Genomic DNA, 24,016 nt, shown 5'->3' with positions numbered 1-24,016 from the left:
TTATTTATTTTAAATCAATCTCACATTAATTAAATGGCTTTAATTCTGTTTTGATTATTAATTAAATCTTTAAAAATTCTAATTAATCTTTTTTTGTTCATTTTCTTTTATATTAAGCATATAAACCTACACAACGAAAGACTAACTTCACTAACAGAAAAAATCTGGGTCGTTACAATTGGAGCAGATAGCTTTTTTCTTTTTTATTTTGATTACTCAATATATATTGAGTGGTCAATTTACTTTCACAATTAATACATTTTACCCCTTATAGATTAACCATATTTCAATTTACTTCTTTAATTTTAATTTAGTTTTAAATATTTTTTATTTCTTTACTAATTAATTATTTCTATTAACTATTTAATAACATCTTATTTATAAATATAACTTTTATGGCGATAATATATTATTTTTAATGTTTTTAAAATATTATTTATGTTTAAAATAGACTAATTAAATGAGGAAGTTTTATAAAACATTTTAGAAAGATGGGGGTAAATTAGTTAAATTTATGAAAAAAAAACTATGTAAATAAGCTTAACCATTGGAGCATTCATTTATTTAGAGTTCAAAATTAAAAAAATGATGATTTGTCACTTGTTTTAAGTCATAACCAACTTAACCATTGGAGATGCACTTATAGACTGTTTAATCGGTGAGAATGTTTGATAATACAATAGCTATGTGAGGTTAAACATATTCACATTACCAAACAATTTATTTTTCTTAATTGGTAAGAATGTTTGATAATACAATAGCAGCTATGTGACGATTTAATTGGGATATTTGAATTTTGAATGTGTGTGATTGATGCAAATACAATTTGTTTTTGTGATTCTATCAATGCATGTATGTAAAGAGTCCTTGTATTACTCTCTTTAAAGTTTTTAATGTGTATATAGCAATATGCTTCAATTTATAATCAAAACTGATTTAGTTTTGTTTGTATACATCCTTGCTTCTAATCTTAGTGGACCCTGGTCCAGTTCTTATCCTTAGCAATACGTCGTATAATTTTTGTGATTATAAAAAATATATAAATTATTGTTGAAGGGCCTTTTTTTAATGTTTTTGCAGAGTTGTGAATATATTAGGAGCGGTTTTAATAATTTGCAGCTTTCACATTCGCAACTTAAGGTCATGGATGAGAAAACCCTTCTCTTCTGTAAGAAACCCATCAGTGTGTTTGACATCTGGTAAGATCCATCATAAGTCTTTGTTGTGGATCTTTTTCATAAAGGATACTATATTATGTAATGTATTTGTCTTTTTTATGTTATTTAGTGAGCCGAAAAAGATCCCATGGGGTGAAGTTGGAGTAGATTATGTTGTAGAGTCTACCGGAGTCTTCACCGACAGGGAGGAGGTTGAAGGTTTGATTGAATCGTTGGTATTTATTCAGCAATTGGGTTGTGTTTAATTGTTTGTATAATGATTTTTCAGGGTGGTGCAAAGAAGGTAGTAATCTCTACTCCTAGCAAGGATGCACCCATCACCCATGTATGTATCGACTAAAAGCAAAATGTACTTTTAACATTCCAGCTACCTACAAGGCCTACATGGAATTGAATCTTCCATCAATAAGGTACCAGAGAGCTCGAAATGCGAATCCTTTCTGGATCACCCCTGTCAGAGCTGCTGAGGTAAATTAGTCTTTAATCAGCCACGGAACTCCTACCGAATCCCGATACAAAGTCTAACCAGATCAACGTTTCCAATTTTAATTCCAATCGATGTTCCAGATCAATTTTATTTTTGTTCCAATCGATTATAAATCGAGTACCAGATGCGAATTTGGGAATTTAACGACTCTTGGCAAAACACGATTGCGACTCCTCGATTTCTATTCGACCTCATTCAGATTGTAACTTCCAATTTCACATTACAAAAATTATCATGTATAATAAGTACCATCTAAAGATTAACGATTTTTATCATCACTTTCTCTTCTACACTTGTATTCTTTCTTTCTTATTAATTTCTGTTAATCTGTTCTTATAGCTTCAATTTATGAAATGGTGCTTCGCAAGAATCGCAACGCTCCAGGAAATGACAGTGAGACACAATGTTCCATTGTTCTTAATGATGAGTCATTAGAGCTTTGATAATTTGATGTTTTGGTATTTAGTAATGTTCCTGTACTGTTTCATTTTTTCAGAAAAAAAAAACGTTCATGTTTTTGAATTTAAACTTAATATATTTGGACTTGAAGTTTGGTTTCTATCGTAATATTGGGAGTGGGCAACGGGTTATGATACCAAATATTGTCACCTCATATTTTAATATATTTTAACATGTTATAACATGAAATGGGGTGGTGTTCCTATGTTATAACTTGGCGTTAAGAGGAGAGAGAAAGAGATAATAAAATAAAGAAATAATCTGATTGGGTGTTGCCTTTCTTCTCGTTACCACGGGGCGGTGTTCCAGACGTGGTAACGGCGTTAAGGAGCCTCCACGTAGGCAAAAACGTCCCACGGGCCCGTATTGAGTAGTCTTAGGGATGAGAATTTGGCCTGAAAATCCGAACCAAAACCCGAACCGATCCAAACAGAATTAGGCCCGAATAAGCAGTTTGATTCGGGTTTCAGGTATCTATATTATACTTATTCTGTTCTAAATACCCAACCCGAATAAACATTTCTCCTCCCTTTTCTCTGATCAACAGAAATCAAAATCACGATTCACACTTATGTCCTCGTCATTCATAATAGAAAAAAAAAAAAAAAAAAAAAAACGTACGCTCGTTCTGGTCATTTCAAAATCAACCAATCTTCTCATTTATTCCCGAACTTGAAATCACTTATGTCGATCATTTCTCTTGTTTCAAACTTTCAAAAATCAACAATTTCTAATGTCTTTAAGGATTTACGAATTTCTACTTTGTTTAGTCATGGAAAATTGAGCTTCAACTCAAGAAACTCAAGTAAGAAATTAATTTTCATTATGTTAATCTACTATGTAAATGTTATTCTTTCAATGTGTTATTATGTGATGTTAGTCTTTGAATGTTTTATGTTGATGTATAAAAGTACATTGTTATTATATTATTCAGGTTATAGAATCCTAATACAGTTTATTCGGGTTTTTTTCGGTTATATTAGGTCCTTAATCATCTTGTACATGTTATTTGAGTTATTCGGGTAATAACCAAACCGAACCGATTAATACCCGAACCGAACCAAACCCATATTGGTTAATCGGTTCGGTTTTAGTTCATGCAATTAGCCTTATTCGATTTTCGGGTTATTTGGGTTCGGTTCGGTTCCGACCCGAATAACATCCGTAGTTTATATAATGTAAAGACTAAGGTTGCACTCAGTTGTGGAAAAACTGTCTGTGGTTTCGGTTTTCAGTTTAACCATTTAGAATTGTTGTAATGTGAAATTTGAATTAGGAACACTGGTACATAATTCTCTGAATGAGGTCGAATAAAAATCGAGGAGTTGCAGTCTCCTTCCAAGGGTTGCTAAATTTCTGTCAAAGTAGAAATCAACATAATCGACGTTTGGTAACCGATTTATAATCGATCGGAATAAAAAATATTGATAAGGAACATTGAATTCATAGTTTGAGACGTGACAACAAATAATTCGGAGTTCGTGGCTTATTGAGCGAATTAGGTAACTATGGGTGGAAAAATTGGGTAGCATGGGGATGGGTGCGTGTTTATATTTTAGGAAAATTTCGAATTAGAAAAATATGGAAAATAATAATTATTAGTTTTATAAAATTTTCTAAGTTCGTGATTTTGACAAATGGGAAATTATCATTTTCTATAAAAAATTTAGAAAATTTTTTGAACTAAATACCTTTCCAAAATTCTCATTTTTCTTTGAAATATTTTCCAGAAAATGACTTATTTTTCTATAACCAACTTTATAATTGACAGCAGGTAACTTGTTATGCGGATTTTGGTGATAACTAATAACTACATATGTGACATCTCCAATTTCACAGCCAGAAAAGACCGATTTGTTTATGCTTCGTTTTTAAAATCGGAGTAACCGTTTAAAAAATATTGATACGGAATTTGTTCCCAAAACAAAATATGACAAGAATTTATCAAAACATTTCTTAAAGAAATGTATTTTCATTATATAACAAAATCTCGGGATGTCATGTTCCGATACAGACACATAATCATAAACAGAACTTATATTTATTTACACTAATGATTTACATCTCCTTTAATCTCTGTGAAATATGTCTTCGTATTAATACATGTGATACAAAGAAAACTGAGTGGGTCAGACTTGGGAGCCTGGTGAGCATATAGGGTTTTCGACCCACAATAATATAATTATTATATTCAACCATCAAACAATCAACCCAATTACCCATCCTCATTATCTTCTTTATTTCTTAGGATTTTACCCTAAGAATTCAACTACCCGTCATTCATTCATTCCTAAGGATTGACCTAAGGAATTGGCAAAATCTATTGTTACATAAGGCGCATCTACCAACATCATCCTTTAAGCGCCTTTACCAGGATTACGTCATACACTATGAGGCGCGACTGCCAAGTTTATGACATTCTGTTTTAGGCGCATCTACCGACATTATCCTATAAGCGCATCTGCCATGATTATCCTATAAGCGCATCTGTTAGTATTATGACATTCTCTATTTGGTGCATCTACTAATAGTATTCTTAAGTACATCTGCTGGTATTATGACATTCTCTAATTGGTGCATCTACCAATATTATTCTTAAGCGCATCTGATAGTATTATGACATTCTCTAATTGGTGCATCTGCCATATCATTCTTAATCATCTTACATACCTCATCATTTTATCACATACCAACTATCTCATCTACCCATTTTCTACCCAACATATTAGTAGATATAAAATACATATACAGTTTAACTCATTTAAAAACCATATAAAACCTCCATTCCACACTTATCTCAAATAAACAACACTATATAAACACATAGCATGTATTTCATAGCAAATACTTCATATTTATATGTTAAAAGAGAGTGACTACACTCTCACCAAAAACATATACTTAATACATTCAGACAATACTTGTATTAAAATTGTGTTTATGAAAGGGACTATACACTAACTCCAATGAACAACAACAATATATATACACGCTCTTTCAAAAAAAACAACAATATATATACACACATAACATGTATTTCAAAGCAAATACTTTATATTTATGTGTTAAAAGAAAGTAACCATACACGCATTTGATCAGAAGATGATCGGACAGCACTACGGCTTGTAGAAGTAGTATTCTTCGGTGAAACCGGAAGATATTCACAAAAACCGAGCTTTTCGCGGGCAGAGTTTCGGCTCGGGAATTTCACTTATCGTGATCTTCGGGGCTTCGGAACTTGCTTTGGAAATCGGGATTAATACCGGGGCTTCGGGATATTTCTTGCACGCAAAACAATGCAAAAATGAGAGAAAAAGGAAGAAATGAGCAAAGAAACTCGGCTGCCATCGACTTCTATTTATAAGGGCTGAAACCCCGATTTACGCTAGGCGTAATGCTCGTAGACATGTATGTTGGGCGTACATCTAGGTACGTTGGGCGTACCGGGTGGATAAGGCCGGATGAGTCACGGGTTTGGTATTATCCGATTTTATAATTAAATAAATATATTTTAATTATTTAAAAACTTCCGAAATTCATATCTTCCTCATATGAGCTCCGTTTTCGATGTTCTTTATATCCACGCGTAGGTGAGACTATGCTCTACAACTTTCATTTAGACTTTACCGGCTAATTTTGATTTATTTTTATTATATTATTATAGTAGGCCGGGACAGGAAAACTCCATTATAAATTCATAACTTGTTCATCCGACGCCCGTTTTCGTCTGTCTTTTTACCGTTGGACTACTATCGACGAGATCTTCGATTCTCGTTTAGATTATTTCGGCTAAAAACCGCTCGATCTCAAATCGAGTATTCGGACTGCATACCTATAAGTCGAAACTTAGAAAAATCATAACTTCCTCATGCGAAGTTAGATTTGGACGTTCTTTTAATGCACGCTCTCGGTTTAACGAACTCTAAGGCTTTCATTTAGATCACTAAGGCTAGATATCTCTCTAACGTAAATTCACATTTTACGTCGCGCTGTGTCGTGCCGATTCTGTCGCGAAACTTCGACAGGTCATAACTTATTCGTTATAACTCGGATCTCAATGTTCTTTATATGTACGGAATTCTTGTAACATATGCTACAACTTAGTTAAGATTATTCCTTCAAAATAATCTCCCATTAAAAAGTCATTTTTGACGCTTAACGTCTCTAAATTGACTAGTCCTGATCTACGGGCGTTACAACATCATATATTGTAATCGGATTCGCTTGACTCATTGTTATTTGCTATCCAGGTCAAGCATCTTCGATGCCAAAGTTGGAATAGATTTGAATGATAACTTTGTGAAACTTGTGTCTTGGTATGACAATAAATGGGGATATAGTTAAATTCTCTAATATTTTAACACAATTCGCCATGTGTTATAACTTATAAGTCTTATAAGATACATCTTGATGGACATTTATCTTTTTCACCTGCAGCTCATGTGTTATTGACCTGATTTACCACATGCATGATACATCTCTCAAGGCCTAAACTTTTTTTATGGATGAAGTCAATCATCGTGTCCCGGTGGTTTTATTTTGGTCATGTGTTTCTGTCTGACTTTGGAATAGCTTAGCTTTGAATAACATTTATTTAAGTTTAGGGATAACGACTTGTAAGGGTAACCAAGTATATGTTTTGTTCATATTTCGTCACTAAACTTATTTTTGTGTTCGGTATAGGTATACTATTGAACTTGTTGAAATTGTTCAAAAAATACCATTATGACCAGGTATAATGGGTTTTGCTAGTTTCATATGTTTTTTCCGGCCAACTTTTGAATTTTCTGGTCATCTTCCCCACTGCATGTTCTTGGTGTTTATGTGTGTAAATATGGGTTTCCAGAATCATCAAGAATAGTTTGAACATGAACCTATGAATTCGTATTCTTGAATGTGTTTGTCCATGAATGCGTTCTTAATTTTTTGAGTGAATCATTGGAAGAAATTAGGATAAACAACCGAATGTTTGTTTCCGTTTTGCAGAACACCAAAAAATTCAAATTTGATCGGAAAAGATGATCGAAAAATTCAAAGATGGCCAGAGAACTCATGTTTTGCTGAAAATGACTCCAAAAATTGGCAAAACCCACTATACCCGATCATAATAATTTTTTTGAACAATTTCAACAAATTTAACGATATATGGAACACAAAAATAAGTTTAGTAACTAAATGTGAACAAAACATATAGTTGGTTACCCTTACAAGTCATCATCCCTTAATTTTAATAAACCAATAGATTGTCTTCGATTTTGGAACTTGTATGTGAGATCAATTCCATAAGGTCACAAAACATCATGTCCGTCAAATATGTTAATAGCTGAATTTGTCTAGTTTTTAAATTGTTGTTGAAAAAAAAACAATTGTTTTAGACTAAACTACTGCAAATTTTCACATATTATGGATTTGATTTTCATATCGCCGCAAAAATGTTTTTATTAGTTATATTTTAGAAAAAGGTATTTATTAAAATTATTCTTATTTTAAATGAGTAAAAATATTTCATTCTTTCACTATCCCACTTAGGTCACATGAAAACGAAGTAAACTATGTTTAACATGATTAAACTAAGCAAAATGAACGAATGTATTGTGATCTCATCAATATCTCTCTAATGCTTGATCTCTAATCGAATTCTGGCCTTCTTAGAGTTTCTAAGAAGTATTTGATCGTCCTTAGTCACAAGTATCAACAACCTCCTCCTAAATTCGACCTAATATAGTTTTCATAAAATAAAAGCCACCATGGAGAGAGAGAGAGAGAGAGAGAGAGAGGTTATTAGGGGTTTTCTTTCCTTTTTTCATTTTTTAATTATTAATGTATTTAAGTAAATAAAAAAATGGAAAAGAAAATTAGGAAATAATCTTTTTAAGTACGTTTAAATTTTCTAGAGATCAAATCTGTATTGAAGTTTCAATCTTGAACTAACCATATGAAGTTTCAATCTTGAACTAACCATATGAACGAGAGGTTATTAGGGGTTTTCTTTCATTTTTTTTTTCATTTTCTTTAATTATTAAAGTATTTAAGTAAATAAAAAATGGAAATGAAAATTATGAAATAGTCTTTTTTTAAGTATGTTTAAATTTTCAAGAGGTCAAATCTGCTTGGAAGTTTTAATTTTGAAATAACATATGAATGAAAAAAATGGATTAAAAATGTATTTTTTGGATACTATAAGGACCAACTTTGCAATAATTTTTAACACCAAAGTTATTTGTGTAAATGACCAAATGCCATTGAATATTTGCAAAAATACTGGTGGGACCCCTTATTGCCCGTTGCGTCCGCACCAAATCGTTTTTCTCTTTTGAACAGGTTGACCGTTTGGGATATCAGAGCCAACAAAGCGAGTGCCAAAAGTAGCCGTTGCGCTGCATTTTATCGATTTATATCGTTTCTAAACCCTAGCCCTATTTCTACATGAGATTTGGCTTTTCAGGAAGCACTCAACCTGCTTGATAAAAATCCCACAGAAAGATCATAAATCTATCAACTTTGAGGAGTTTCTACTTGTAGAAATGGCTTCAAGAACTGCGAGCAAAGACATAATCACTCTCCGCGGATCCACAGCCATTGTCAGCGAATTTTTCGGTAAAAACTATCAGTCTCTCGTTGATGCTTTCCCTTAAAACCATGAATTTGTCTGAATTTCTTGATCCTAATAACTCTCGGTTTATGCAACCGCTTTTCAGGTTATGCAGCAAACAGGTGAGAATTGTTAGCGATTTCTCGTTTTATGGATGTAGATTTCTGTGGATTCGATTGGAAATTGCTAATTTTGATCGGTAATGTGTAGTATTCTGTACAATCGTGGTGTCTATCCGGAAGAAACTTTTGGAAGAGTGAAGAAATATGGACTTCCATTGTTGCTTTCTCAAGACGAAGGTGTTAAGACATTCATCTCAAATTTGAATAAGCAACTTTCAGGTAAACATCCAATATATCGTTGATAATACTTTTCCCCAATCTTCATACAGTTTTGGTAAGCTTTGTATTGTGTTTTGCTTATGTGATTCGCTTTTGAATCTGTATGTATTACAAAGAATGGCTGGAAGCTGGCAAGTTACAAAGGATTGTTCTTGTGATAATGAGTAAGGCCACCAATGAAGTGCTTGAGAGGTGGAATTTCAGTATAGAGACTGATGGTGAAGTTGTTGAAAAAGGGTAAGATATCTCTGAAACTTGAGTCCCTCCATTGATAGATTATCTTCATGTCAATTTAATGGTTTTTGATCTCCAGAGTTTCGAGGGAGAAGAGTGATAAAGAAATCATGAGAGAGATTCAAGCTATTATGAGACAGATTGCATCCAGCATTACATACTTGCCCTGCCTGGATGAACCATGTAAGTATAAGTGTTAACAAGTTGTTTATGGATATGTTGTATATGTATGATTAGTTTTTTGGATAATTGATTGGTTGATTATGTTTAAATTGCAGGTATCTTTGATGTGTTAGCATATACTGATACGGATGTTGCAGTGCCTTTCACTTGGACAGAGAGTGACCCTAAACTGATAGCAAATCCCCAAATGGTGAAATTGCATTCTTTTGATACTAAGGTATTTAATTCGTTTATACTTTTTCATTCTAATTTCATATGAATCTTTGTAGAGGCATAAGAAAATGTTGTTTTCATGATGCAGATACATAAGGTTGACACAATGGTGTCTTACAAGAATGATGAATGGGATGACCAGTAAAAGAAAGAAAGATAGGGATGTTTAAGAAAATTGTTGCTGTGTTTTTGTTGTTGATCCTTGAAGGTTGAATGATGTGAATCGTTTTGATTCACTTGTGTGTAGGAATGAAATATGAATCTGGAAACTTGCTTTTTCTTGAAATTGAAGAACTTGCTTGCTGCAATAAGACATTGATTTTCTTGAAAAATGTCAACACTTGTATGGGTGTGGTTTGGTTAAAATTAGACCCTAAAGTGACTTGTTTTCAAAAAAAAATCCGATAAATCCGTCTTGGTATGATTATGATATACTAAAATTTAAAAATCAATAAGACCTCAGAAAATCACAAGTTCTTGGGTTGGTTTTGCAGTAACAGATGATGCAACTGCACCTTTAAGACCTCAGAAAAATCATTAAGACCTCAGAATCAGGACCCGGCTGCCACCTCATCTTATGAATATACAGACTCACCAACAGATGATGCAACTGCACCTTTTATGATGACATTCATGTTTGGTGATGAAGAAAGAAGTTTTACTTTTTTTATGGTGTTTGAGATTGGGTCATAGTAGATTACTTCCGAATCTTTATCTTGTTTCTCCGATTCGATGCTTTTTGAGGTCCAATGGTGATCTTGTTGTTGTCTTCGATTGTGGTTGATTGAGATGTGAATATTATTTGGTTCATGGGGTTGAAGTGGGCTGTTGTGGTTTGACTTTTCTGAACAGATGCTTCCGAATTTGTTTGGATGAACAAGACGACTGCAGAACAATATCAACAAAAGCCATAAAGAAAACTTATGTACCATAGTACTCCAAACAGAATAACATCACCAATCACTTTCTTCCTTTGACAATTGTCCCATATAGTGCTTGTATTAAGAAATTCAGTAACACCCGAGAACCCCCGAACAGTAATACCACACCATTTAAAAATCTTAAAGTGAACCTCCTTGGCGAATTCACAATGCACAAAAAGATGATCCACCGATTCGACATCTTTGTTGCATAAAGTGCACATCTGATTTGATACTTGTAGCTAGAGATGGCAAAAATTGACATGACACGAAACCCGACACGAAATAAACAGGTTTGGGTAAGATAAACGAGTTGACACGACACGACACGAAAGTTAAATGGGTAAGGTTAGGGTTGAGAATTTCAACTCGAATATGACTCGAAAATGACTCGTTTATTTATATACATGTTTTTTGAATTATTTAAATAATCTAGAAAGATACAAAACCAAAACCATAAGCAAAATAAAACCTTTGAATTAAATTGTTTTGTAATGTTGAAATGACTTAACCGTCTAGATCAAGATTTCATTTCAGTTTTTCCATTCTCTCCCAAACTACCTAGTCTCTTTCACCACTCTCACATCCTGATGACCTTGTCATCCGTCTCCCCAACTTCCACTCTTTTAATTGTCATTTGAACTTGCTATGACTTCATCTATTCTGCCTCCAAACTATTAGTTTTTCCTTTCCGCCTACCCAACTCCTACTTTTTCAACATGCTCAATCTTTTAACCTCACAGGACACGACATATTTCAAGATATAGCCCTAACCCGAAACCCGACACGAACTCGACACGAAAATAAACGGGTTGACACGACACGACACGTTAATTAAATGGGTCGGGTTAGGGTCATGCACTTTCAACCCGTTTAGTGTCTCGATCCGACACGACACGACACGATTGCCACCTCTACTTGTAGCTCGCGTGCTATTAGATTGTTTACCACTGGAATTCTTCCTTGCATGAGTCTCCACACGAAACACCTAACTTTTAATGGTATTAATTTTGACCAGTAGATCTGCAACCCTTTAAAGATGATCAATTTCGAGTCTATGATACGACTCATACAGTTTACCACGTAATTACCGTTTTTTTGTCGGCATAAAACGAAAACCATATGATGAAGAATCCTTTGAGTGATTCAGGTCACCAATATTGTATAGCTGAACTGGTTCGTGGAGTTCAGACGGATTGGAAGGTGACTGTTTCCAACACCACGTAAAACCATTTGCTGATACTCGATCAGAAAGTTTACAACATTTGATCGATTCAATCTTATATAAATGGGGAAACTTTTCTTGAAATGGAACCGAACCGCACCACATGTATTTCCAGAACAAGATCTGAATATCTGATCAGTGAATGATTTTGAATATCTAGTGAGAATCGACACCTAGATTACCCAAGGATTTAACAGCCCTTTGGATGTTGCGCCACACCTCATTGGAGGTTTTTCTAGCAATGAAGTGTGCTGGTTTCTTACTCAAATTATGTAGACTTGTAATGACATTCTTTCAAAGGCTTCCTTTTTCTTTTATCAGACGCCACTACCATTTGATTAAAAGTGCTAAGTTTTGTGATTTTAGAGTTGATACCCTAGACCACCGTTAGAGATAGAGATATGGGTTGTGACTTTAGACCAAGTCGATCCAATGTATCTTGCGTTTTAAATCACCACCACCCACAGGAAATTTCTTCTGATTTTTTCCAAGAGAAATTAAACATCCTCCTATTTTTTTTGTTCCTACATATCCTCCTACCAAATGAAATAGTGACATGCGTAACATTTAATGCTCATTTAATGATATTTTAATATACTAATATGACACATGTCATCGTTTAATTGGGTAGGAGGATCTTTAATTTCTCTTTTTTCAAAGAATGCTTTAAAGAGAGACATAAAGTAATTAGGCAAGCTGTATAGGACAAATTTGATTAAAGTAATGCGACCCCCAAAGGAAAGAAATTTAGCTCTCCAATCAGATAGACGAGTTCTAGCTTGTCTATGATGGGTTTCCAATGCTTTTTCAGTCCCATTTTGCCCGAACTGTACACCCAAGTACTTGAATGGAAAGGAATCTTCTACACATTCCATAATTCTAGCCATGTCTTTCAATTCAGTATCAAAGGTACTAATACCGAATAACCATGACTTATGAAAATTGACCTTTAGGCCTGATGAGATATGAAAAAATTTCAGAATTGATGATGGGTTTCTGATACTCGATTTGTCTCATTCATCTGCAAAAATAACATCATCCGCATAGAATAAGTGAGATAAGTGCGGACCATTGAAAGGAAGCTTAACCCCAAGTATCAAGGAGTTTTCTTTGGCACTCTCGACAACAATATTCAGACCCTTCATTGCAATGATAAAAAGGAACGAGGAGAGAGGATCTCCCTGACAGACCCCTCTTATTGTAGATAATTTAGTGGACGATCCATTTACTAACACGGAGGTTCTCAAGGACGATAAACAGCCCAACATCCATTGTCTCTATTTGTACCCAAAATCCATTTGGTACATGATGGAATCCAAGTATTGCCGATTAACAGAGTCGAAGGCCTTTTCAAAATCCACCTTAAGAAAATACTTTTTTTTGCTCTTTTTGGCCTATGAGTAAATCTCATTCAGGGTCCGTTGAGAATGTTTATGCCTTCGACGTATGCTGATTGCACTTCATCTACCACCGAGCCAACCACTTGCTTTATGCGAACAACAAGGAGTTTGGCTAAAATCTTGTATAGACATCCGATTAGGCTTATGGGTCGATAATCCACCAGATGGAGCGAGTATGATACTTTTGGTATTAGAGTAATAAAAGAAGAGTTACAACCGGTGGATATGGAACCCTTTCTTTCAAGGTGTTTGATGAAATTGATAATGTCCCCACAACCAAAAGCATAATACAAAATCCTTAGATTCAAAATCCCATAGAAACAATCTTACAATCAGAACACCTCCTTCAAAATCCCTTTCTTTATCCAAACAATATATTTGAATGAATTTCAGTTCCAAAAAGGTCTCACTTCAGTTTTTTACCATAACTAGCGAACCAAAGATTCCTATTAGGACCGGCTCGCCCTCTTGCTCAAGATGGTAAGGTAAACATCTCTAAAATATTCAACAACATTTGCAAACATTACACAAACAAAGTTATACATAATCATCCATGAGAAGTTACAACATCTAAGCACAAATATTCACAACATTTCAAAAAGAAACATGACAAATGTACCCAAGCCTAGCTAATACCACGATAAATCGCACCAGGGCAAAGCTCATCCATCACATCAACATTTCTGTACCCATTATATTCTCTCAAGCAAATCCACCCTCTCCTCGACAAAAAGTCACGAAAATCATCTTCCGTATAAAAAATCTTATCTTCCGTATGGACAGGCACGTGATCCGGCTCCTCAAACAAGCACACTTTGATCATCAAGCCTGAAATTTGACCGGTTATCAGATATTTGACTAATAAACAAACTCTACATGTCTTTTGTCTTTACACCTAAAAGTTGAATGTAAAAAGTCAAGGAGATTTTAGACATTTACCTTCGTCGACATGAAGGGTGTAGTTTCCTAGAGGCATATCTCTATCAAGTGTCCTCACTATGTTATCGATATCTTCCAACCAAAACCCTCGATTTGTTCTCAGTCTAAAAGCCGATTTGATGGTTTCCTTTATGGCATCCGGTGAGCCATCGATACCAATTCGCCGTGTGTAATCCCCTAACTTGACCGAAATAACCCTACCACCATAAGTGTTATTCTGATCACCTGCCAATATAACAAACTTGTAGCTCACAAAATCTTCAAGGGTAAAAATAAATATGAAAGAAAAAAAAAAGTAATAGCTGAAACCATTTCCAGGATTCTCCCTCCAATTCCATGGAGAGACTCCACTAGCTGCCATGGTATCAGCTGCAGTGATGGCAAGAGGATGACCCTCTTGATCCAACCGTCTTTCAAGATTAAGCGCACCCCTTGGATTAGCTATGACAACAGAAATAAATTGAAATTTTTCCTTTTTTAGAAAGATGTTTTGTTAATTTCTTTTCTTTTTTGGGAATAAATCTGGAATGGATAATAAGAATTTTGATTTTGTTGATGATCTAATTGAATTACCTTCTACAGGTCCAAAAGCAATGCCGGTGTCATCTACACCTGCACAAAATATATGATATAAAATATATTGACAATAAACAAAGAATCAACAAGGATTGAGATCACGGAATAACAGATCACGAAGATATAATATGAACTGATGAAGATATCGAATATCAAAACCACCCCTTCAAGTTTTCTTCGTATCACATTAACGAATCACAACACAATTGCTGTTAAGGACCTTTTTAAAGCAAAATAACCCTAATTCAGAGCTCAATTAAAGTACTGTTTTACCTTTATCAGAGAACTGCATAAACGAATCGACTTTCGAGTTTTTGTTTCTATCCCTAATAACGTCTTCAACTTCTTTATAGAACTGCATCTTACTGTTAGCTGAATACCCATTATGATTAATCCCGTTATTCTGCTCCTTGGCTTTCTTGAACTCCTTCAACAAGTTCCTCCACTTGTCCGTACACATGGTGGGAGATCGATCAAAACCCTTTTCCCTCATTTTCATTGAAATCTGATCCCATAAGTGCTTGTTTGACTTTGAAGTGTTGAAGAGTGAATCGATCTCATGGCGGAGGAGGATTAGGGTTCGAGTTTCTTCTTTGACCCAAGTCTCGGCTCGTTTCTTCACTGGTGCTGAGGTTGTAGTGGTGGTGGATTTGATAGTGTTTTCTTCGCTGCTGGTGGTGTCGCCGCCGCCCGGAGCCGCGATAATCATTTGGGTTTGGTGGTGGTGAGGTGCAGGGGTGGATTCCATCATCATGTTTGTTTCTTGTGGTGGGTAGAAATTGATCGCTTGAGGTTTTGCAGGTGAAAACATTTGGAATTCAAACTGTTTAGTGAGAGCTTCCACTCAACGCCAACAAGGGTTTATGATTAATCAAGAAAAATCCAAATTATTGGTGGGTTTACTAGTCATAAAATCAAAAGGAAACAATTTGCAGTCAATTGCATATTTATATGAAAATTTTGTTTCTTTTAGTCTATGTTTTTGCGCCAATGCCTTAAGAGAAAATCAGAAAATACTTTATTCTATTTGGGTATTGTTTCTTGTTACATTAGTGATCATGGTGTAATATCCCATTCTAAAACATTTGATCTACCGTGTTACTTGTTTTTGAAAAAAATTATAAAAATGTTTCTTGTGGTCAGCTCGTTGGGTACCGTCTAACGTCTTTCAGAAGTATGGATTTGGATTTTCGGTCAGATTTGAGTGTGAATTTGGTATCCCTCAAATTTGAAAGATTGTTTTACTCCTTAGATATCTATTTTCCATCTTTTATGTACTTATTTGAATAAATATTGATATTGTTATTGTTATTAATTAATAAATAGCTTACAACTATCACCCTTAAACTATAAGAAGGTCCGGCGCCATGACATTTCACAACTATCACCTTGAAACTACAAGAAGATATGGCCCTGACATTTTGGTAGAGATCCTATGGTGAAAATCAAAGTTATGTCCCATCAAAAAATATTGTAACAAACATCTCATAAATTCATGACAACATGATGTTTTCAATGATCACTAATAAACCGAAAATGTTACATGCATCATCGGAGATCTACTGACACTGTTATTAGGTTTGTTATGACTTGATTTGTTCTTTATTTTTTGGTGGGTTTATAAAAATAAAAACATTTGTTAGAATTTATATTAGAAACAAATTTTTATTTTTCTTTGGATATAAATATTTTCTATAAATTGTTGATCAATTTTAGAATTTATGATTAGATTTTGTTTTATTGATTTATTTTGACTTTTTTATTATTAAAATGACTTCAAGATTGCAACCAAATGTTACATTGTGTATATAAATAACTGACGACTAATTTTCTTTAATGGTAACATATAAAAATGTATTTTAAGAAAATAGGAAGATCATAACTATAGATTTGTCCCAAAATTAGGAGGCCCCATGCGACCGTACCGCCTGCACACCTTTAGGGCTACCACTGATTGTAAGATATATGTAGAACCTCACATTAACTCTCAAAAAGAGTCTTTAGAAAGAGAATAGAGACTCCAACATATATAGACACTTATTGGATTTCCCATCATAGTCGGAGGCTCGATGAGGATACCTCATTAGAGATATATTGAACCACAAGGGTGTAGAACGTCAACTTTGATACCATGTAAGACATATCTGGAGCCTCGTACTCTCCAAAAAAATATTGTGGAGAGGATACTCCAACATATATAAACACTTATTGGACTGTGTCGCATCGATGTAAGATACACTAACACAAACCTCCACATTATACCCTCACTCGCCTCTCCTTAAATTCAATATTGTTCATCTATTTCCCTTATATTCCACTTACTAGAAACCCACACAAGAAAAAAAATACATCATACTACACTCCATACAAGACCTTCCTCCTTATTTTTACCACTAAAGACCCTCCTCCACATTACCATTTTTCATGAATAGAATTGAAATAAAATAAAAAAACAAACGAAGGTAATGTTCATGAATGGACTTCCTGGGGGTCTGAGATCGAGAGTTTGTATGAGAATATGTCTGATTTTATCATGTTTTGGTGCCAGTCGGCTCCTCTGCTCGAATGTTACTTGCTTCGTGCTTTGTAGAACCCATGTCGATGAGAGTTAACCATCAAATGAATACATAAAATTACATGCTATGAGGGTTAAATAATCTTAGAATAAAGGACTTGGACCTATTGCATAGCTCTTGTCTGAGTCCAACCGTTGTAGGGTTGAGTCCTTTAGTCGAAGAATTATTTAAGCTTTGTTGCGTGTAAATATATTCATGAAGTGATTAACTGACATTGGTAAGGCTTCTTCAGCAGCTGATGGCAGAGGAGATGTGGGTGGAATCCTAAGAGAGCCTAGGAAGTATTTTGTGCGGTTGTTTCGCTGTTAAGCAGGTTTCAGGACTATTTTGTGAGTATGTCTTGGAGGACCCAATATGATTCTTGAGGAAAGTATGGATAGGTGTGGAAGGTAGTATTAGGCCCGTACTACTTGAAACACAGGATCCATACTCAAATCGAGGAGGGTTTCGTGGATTATGAGGGTTGGTCAAAAAAGATAGCATGGTTGGATACCATGATTCGCGATAGTGTTTCTATTCCTGTTAATCTTTTGGTTGTAGTTACTTAGGCATGCAGATGTATTTGGTAAGTGTTTTGAGCCCTAATGGAGTTGTAAATTTGGTTTGTTTGGTGCAGAGCTAATGAGCTTTGGTTGAAGCCTCAGAGGTTTCGCTAGAGGTTAGGTATTCGAGTCGCGGGACTCAAGAAGGGGACGATGATTATGATTTGCTTGGGTTTTGCGCAGCTGAAAGTGGATTGGAATGTTGTTATCTACGGAAAGGGTTATGACCTTTCAGTTTTTCCCGGTTCGGAGAAAGAGTGATCAGGCTCGTAACTTCCAGAGTCAGGAAGGGTAATACATGCTTATGCTGGTTTGAGTTATGATTTGGTTTCAGCACCGGTGGGTGGTAGTTCGAGCCCTAAGTGGGGGATAACTGGGATTCTCGAGTTAAGTATTTTATCCGTTGAGGGACTTTCCGGTTCGTTGTTTAGATTACAGTTTTTGGATTAGTTGGGCATATGTTGATCGATGGATCTTTTCCAAAAGCGGGTATGTTCGGTGTAACATCCCGTTATTTTCTACTTTGTAAAAGTCAACTCAAGTAAAACCCATCAAATAAAAGTCAAATTTAGTGATTTGTTATTTTAACAAAGTTAAAAATTTTATTATTTGATACATTTAAACGCTTGGTAAAGTGTTGTATAAACAAGAAGTGAAAACCCAAGAAGGACCGAGGAATCTCGCTTTTTCCTTCTTTCTTCGGATCGCAAACGACCTCCGTAGTCGTAAACCATCCGGACCGAAAACGATTTCCAACCGGAAACCATCGCATGAGCCGTAAATCGTTTGCAACCGAGAACCTCGGACCACAAACGTGCGATGTAGTAGAAAACCACCTTGGAGGGTTTCCTCCTCACATCCTTATCCTCATCGGTCTGAGTTCACAACCGAAACCCTTTTTCTTGGTTTGTGTTCTCGGCCGAGAACCGTTTACAACCGAAAACCGAAGGTATATATATGAGAAGTCCAGAATTTTCCCTCATTCTTATACTTTTGGCCGAAAACTACCCATTTTCTCTCAAAGTTCAACCGAAAACTCCCCCTCTCTCCTCAAGAATATGTGAGACTTCTCATTTCTCATCAAATCCATGCGAAATTCACTTGATTCAAATTAGAATCTTGCAAGTATCATACCTTAATCTTGTAATCAGTTCATAAACACCTTCTAATCATCATAATTTGGGCCGAAAACTCATAAAATCATTAGTTTTCACAAAGAACACGAAGAACCCGAAAAACGTCCAAACGATATTCTAAGTATTATTGTAAGTATACTTACGATAATTTAGTGTTGTTAAACACTTTAAACATCATTATAACATCTAATTTATATTTAATTTTAATATTAATATAAATTAGGATTCAGTATTGTCATGAGTTGTAACCTGGAGATCTACACGAACAGTCAAGAACTCACACATAAGGTGAGATCATACCCCTACATTTTCATGATTTTTATCTGTTTTAGGGAGGGGATACAAGTGAAACACAATATAAAATTGTGTTAATAGCTAAAATGTTTTTTTAATGTTTTTAAATTGTTATCATTATCAAAATTATAAATTTATATATGTGTAAATTATATAATTTGGATTCAGAAGAATTAAAATATGTAATTTGACCTTATTTCCTGTTTCATGTTTGGTTGTGGGCTTAGGGTAAAGTTATTTATTTGAATGTATAATTAATCACAATTATATAAATAATATATTTATATAAATATAAAATGGTTTTCAAACTGTTTAGTATTATTTAAGTACAAATAATGGATTTCATGGAACAATAGTATTACAGATTTTTACAAAATTTAATAAAGGTTTTCATTATAGTAAAACAAACATATAAACTATAATATGTATAGTTTATGAACTTTATTCATTGATTTCAAGGTTCATATTACCAAAAGGGAAACAAACATGGTACATAACAGAAAACAAATAGAGTACATTATAGGAAACAAATAGAGTAGTACATTACTGAAAACAAATATATAAACTATATTAAATATAGTTTATGAAACTTACTTACAGTGTATTTATTTCAAAGTAACTTTTCATTATTCTAGGTGTAATCATCAATATATCATTTTTGAGACAATCTTCATGTACTTTACTAAGTACCAACCAAGTCCTGAAATTATAACCAGAGTCTCATGGAGGGAGAACATGACACTTGTGTATAGATCTATACGGGATTGACAATCCCGCACCAGAGCTGCTTGCAATAAGTAAACAACTTCACATAGTTTTATAAATATTAAAACTATAATACAACATTTTACAAGTATAAGTACAAAATACTATGTCAGTACAGAGTAGGGGTGAGCATTTGGATCGGTGGACCGGATCGAACCGGTGAACCGGACCGGACCGGACCGTTTTTTTGGACCCCCGGGCCGGTTCTCGGTTCTAAGATTTATCGCCGGTCCGGTCCGGTTTTTTTCCCGGTCCGGTTCGGTTTTTACCGGGTTTAGAACCGGTTGGACGTGATTAAGATTTTTGTGACGTTTTTTAAACACACATAACTCATTCGTTTTAAGTCGGATTGACATGCGGTTTTTTCCAACATTTAGTTTACAGTTTGTAGATGAATTTAGACTATAATTTTGTTTATTTTGGTATTATATTTACCATGTTACAAGCCTTCAAAGTAGAGCTATCAAAGCTGAAAAAATTCAGCTTTTCAGCAACATTTTGTAAGCTGTGACGTTTGTTAAACACCCATAACTCATTCGTTTTAAGTCGGATTGACCTCCGATTTTTTCCAACATTTAGTTTACAGCTTGTAGATGAGTTTAGACTATAATTTTGTTTATTTTGGTATTATATTCACTGAGTTACAATCCTTCAAAGTAGAGCTATCAAAGCTGAAAAAATTCAGCTTTTTAGCAAGATTTTATAATCTGTGATGTTTTTTAAACACCCATACCTCATTCGTTTTAAGTCGGATTGACCTACGGTTTTTTTCAACATTTAGTTTACAATTTGTAGATGAATTTAGACTATAATTTTGTTTATTTTGGTATTATATTAATTGAGTTACAATCCTTCAATGTAGAGCTATCAAAGCTGAAATATTTCATCTTTTTAGTATTATTTTATACTATAATTCCTAGTCCGCGTTTAGCACTTGTGGTAGAGTTGTAAGTGAGTATTAAACTAGTTTATCGACATTGATAGTTGAAGCTTTGTTATGCACCCAATATTGGGTGATAAAGTTTACAAATCCGATAGTTGACAACGTTGATGATATAGCTTTGGGTAAAAAAATTACAATTTTTATTCTTTTTTTATACAATTATTACTTTTTATTAAATACTAACAGCATTTTCATGTGTGTTTATGTAGAGATTGCACAAGCTTTAAATATGTTACATATGAATGACAATGATATGGGGAAGAGGCCAATGAAAGATTAGATTATGAGTTTATGAAATTTGTTAGTTTGATTGATTTTAAAGTTTAAACTATGATTTTTGTTGTTACGGTAATACTTTTGTATGTTTGTCTTAAAATTATTTAACTTTTGTTGGTGAACTTGATTTATATGTTAGTTGCTTTTATTTGGAAAATTAATTTTTGGAAATTGCAAGTTATAATATTATACATCAATGTAGATTAGTTAGGCGTGAAACGGAAACATATTAATTTTGCAAGTTATAATATTATACATCAATGTAGATTACTTATTATACTCTAAGCAATTAAAGTTGTACCGATCCAAACGGGTCCAAAAACCGGAAAACCCGGACCTGGACACGGACACGGACACGACTCATCCGGTCCGGTCCATGGTCCACAAAATTCTCCATAACCGGTCCGGTCCAAGAGCCGGTCCGGGCCGGTTCGGTCCGGGCCGGTCCAAATGCTCACCCCTAGTACAGAGAACCATAGTGTGATGCGCTGCGATCGAGCCGAATCCTTTCCTTTGAAAATGAAGTACCTGAAACCAAAACTAAAAATCGCAAGCACGAAACTTAGTGAGTTCCCCCATCATACTAAATACCATACATAACACATACTGTCAGGCATATCTGGGTGTCAGCCTCCCCTTCGGTCTATTTCAACCGGATATTTACCTAGCATATCTGGGTGCTGGTCTCCCCTTTGGTCTATTTCAACCGGATAACTGCCTAGCATATCTAGGTGCTGGCCTCCCCTTCAGTCTATTTCAACCGGATAATTGCCTAGCATATCTGGGTGTTGGCCTCCCATTCGGTCTGTTTCAACCAGATAACTGCCTAGCATATCTGGGTGTTGGCCTCCCCTTCGGTCTGTTTCAACTGGATAACTGCCTAGCATATTTGGGTGCTGACCTCCCCTTCGGTCTGTTTTAACCGGATAACAGAGACTATTTCACCCCTACCAATACCACATAAAAACATAACATAAACATATAAATCACATATATCATAATCTGTCTAGCATAGTTGGGTACTAATCTACCCCTCCGGTCCTATCGACCAGTAACCGGGGACTATTTCACCCCTACTACCACTATCATATAACATCATATCATACTAGCATATAACACGTAACAGCAGCCTAGATGAATATCACAAAGACAATCATCTAACATACAACTCCTACTGGTGGGCCAGCATTGTGGCCGTAGACCCACCACTACTGGAAGGTAACTCACCACACACTGCTGAATTCACGTATACACAATCCCACACTACTGAAGTCCCGCAGATTCAACCCCAGCTGCTAGATGACAGATTCCCAAACTGTCAACACCAAAACAACACCCAATTAATAATTGGGTCCCAACACATAACCATAAATACATACTTGGATAATTACTACACTACACCAAGGTTGGCTTTATTCGAGCCCAAGGCCCAATCCATAGGCCCAAAGTCACTTAGGAATCAAAGCCCAACATATGGCCCAATTTTCCAAATTGGGCCCAAACCTTTACAAGGTCTTACCATAAGGTCCAGCCATTTAGTCCAGTCCAACATTTAACATTATAATAGCCCAAATATCGCAAAATCATGAAGGCCCAGTTATGGCCCATCCATGGCCCAATTTTCCAAATTAGGCCCAAACCTTCACATGGGCCTCTTACCCTAAAACACATTAAATTATTATAGTCCATATGATCGTTCTTGGATGGCCCATTAATAACCCAATTACCAAAGCCCAATAGAAAGGCCCAATTAAAAATTAGGGTTTCTTACATGAAATGATGATTAGGGTTAAGTGTTCCTACTTAACCCATTAAAGACTTAATCCATCAAGTCCAATATTGCTTTAGGTTGATTGCAACTGATTATTAATCAATATATTAAGTTATTAAACAATTCTTGTGTGTCCCGGTTAATTCCCTAAATTAGGGTTTTCCAAACCCTAATTAGGGTTTCCAATCCAAATATTAGCCCATTTATCAATTTGTTGGGCTTTTAGGTCAATTAGGGCTTTATTGGGCCTATTAGGCCCACTAGAATATCATTAAGCCCATTAGGGTTTTATTTGGGTCAATTAGGGTCCATTAGAGCTTATAAGGCCCATTAGGGTTTCAAGAACCCTAAACGAATGGAACTCAACGAGGCAAGCACACCGCCACCCGACACGACGCCCGATGGCGGCAGGAGGTGGCAGCCACCACCCTAAGGTGGTGGTTTTCAATTTCTTTTCATTATACATTTTGCTAATTACACCTTACAATGTCTTAACCCAAAAATAAACACACACTAACTGACATACACACACACCCCCAAGGTGGCACATGGCGGCATCCACCACCTCAAGGTGGTGGCCGTGGCCTTTTCTCAATTTTCTGAGCAAGCATATCACACACGACACACCCTTAACATAAATACACTCATTTGGTCTAGAAACAGACCTAAATCTTCCACCTGCGGTGAGCAGTTACGGCAGCAGCCACCATGGTCGGTTGCTATGGTGGTTCTTCACAACTTCACTCGAAAGAGAGCCCATACGCATGCGAATCCACATCGAAATCATTAAGAAGCATTACAACCAGCAAACACAATAGCAACATAAGTATACTTAAGCATATAACGTCTGACGGCCTCCCAAGCGGCTGATGTCGCCGGAGTATAGCAGAAATGGCGGCCAACGGACGGCGGCAGTCACAACCGGCATACCAGATGTCGAACCGCCAAACAGAACGAAGGAGATGA

At 35.3% G+C, this 24,016-nt stretch overlaps 2 protein-coding genes and 1 long non-coding RNA gene across 4 annotated transcripts; 2 read left to right on the top strand and 1 right to left on the bottom strand.

The window, feature by feature from the left end:
• Positions 1 to 1,059: 1,059 nt before the first annotated feature.
• LOC145094375 (uncharacterized) lies at positions 1,060 to 1,943 on the top strand. Its single transcript, XR_013703315.1, has 3 exons — positions 1,060 to 1,199; positions 1,288 to 1,376; positions 1,447 to 1,943. It is a non-coding gene; the product is annotated as an uncharacterized LOC145094375 (long non-coding RNA).
• A 6,546-nt stretch (positions 1,944 to 8,489) lies between these two features.
• MAD2 (DNA-binding HORMA family protein) lies at positions 8,490 to 9,998 on the top strand. The gene is made up of 7 exons (XM_079029916.1): positions 8,490 to 8,721; positions 8,823 to 8,838; positions 8,927 to 9,057; positions 9,174 to 9,294; positions 9,371 to 9,474; positions 9,570 to 9,691; positions 9,776 to 9,998. The coding sequence occupies exons 1-7, from the start codon at positions 8,649 to 8,651 to the stop codon at positions 9,830 to 9,832; spliced, it is 624 nt and encodes a 207-aa protein (XP_078886042.1). The 5' UTR covers positions 8,490 to 8,648; the 3' UTR covers positions 9,833 to 9,998.
• A 3,735-nt stretch (positions 9,999 to 13,733) lies between these two features.
• Positions 13,734 to 15,692, bottom strand: LOC145092037 (trihelix transcription factor GT-4-like). 2 transcript variants are annotated; one of them, XM_079029914.1, is made up of 5 exons: positions 15,021 to 15,686; positions 14,745 to 14,783; positions 14,481 to 14,612; positions 14,172 to 14,396; positions 13,734 to 14,060 (listed from the first exon to the last, which is right to left on the bottom strand). In XM_079029914.1, exons 1-5 carry the CDS (start codon positions 15,556 to 15,558, stop codon positions 13,858 to 13,860), a joined length of 1,137 nt encoding a protein of 378 aa, XP_078886040.1. In that variant the 5' UTR covers positions 15,559 to 15,686; the 3' UTR covers positions 13,734 to 13,857. The 2 variants fall into 2 exon arrangements, with proteins under 2 accessions (XP_078886040.1, XP_078886041.1); XM_079029915.1 differs by lacking the exon at positions 14,481 to 14,612 and having other exon boundaries at positions 15,021 to 15,692.
• Between the last annotated feature and the right edge of the window lie 8,324 nt (positions 15,693 to 24,016).

The sequence above is a fragment of the Lactuca serriola genome, chromosome 3, assembly GCF_051521515.1.
Source record: "Lactuca serriola cultivar US96UC23 chromosome 3, Lser_US96UC23_V15, whole genome shotgun sequence".
Classification (NCBI taxonomy): domain Eukaryota; kingdom Viridiplantae; phylum Streptophyta; class Magnoliopsida; order Asterales; family Asteraceae; genus Lactuca; species Lactuca serriola.
This window is presented reverse-complemented; position numbering and strand designations above follow the sequence as displayed.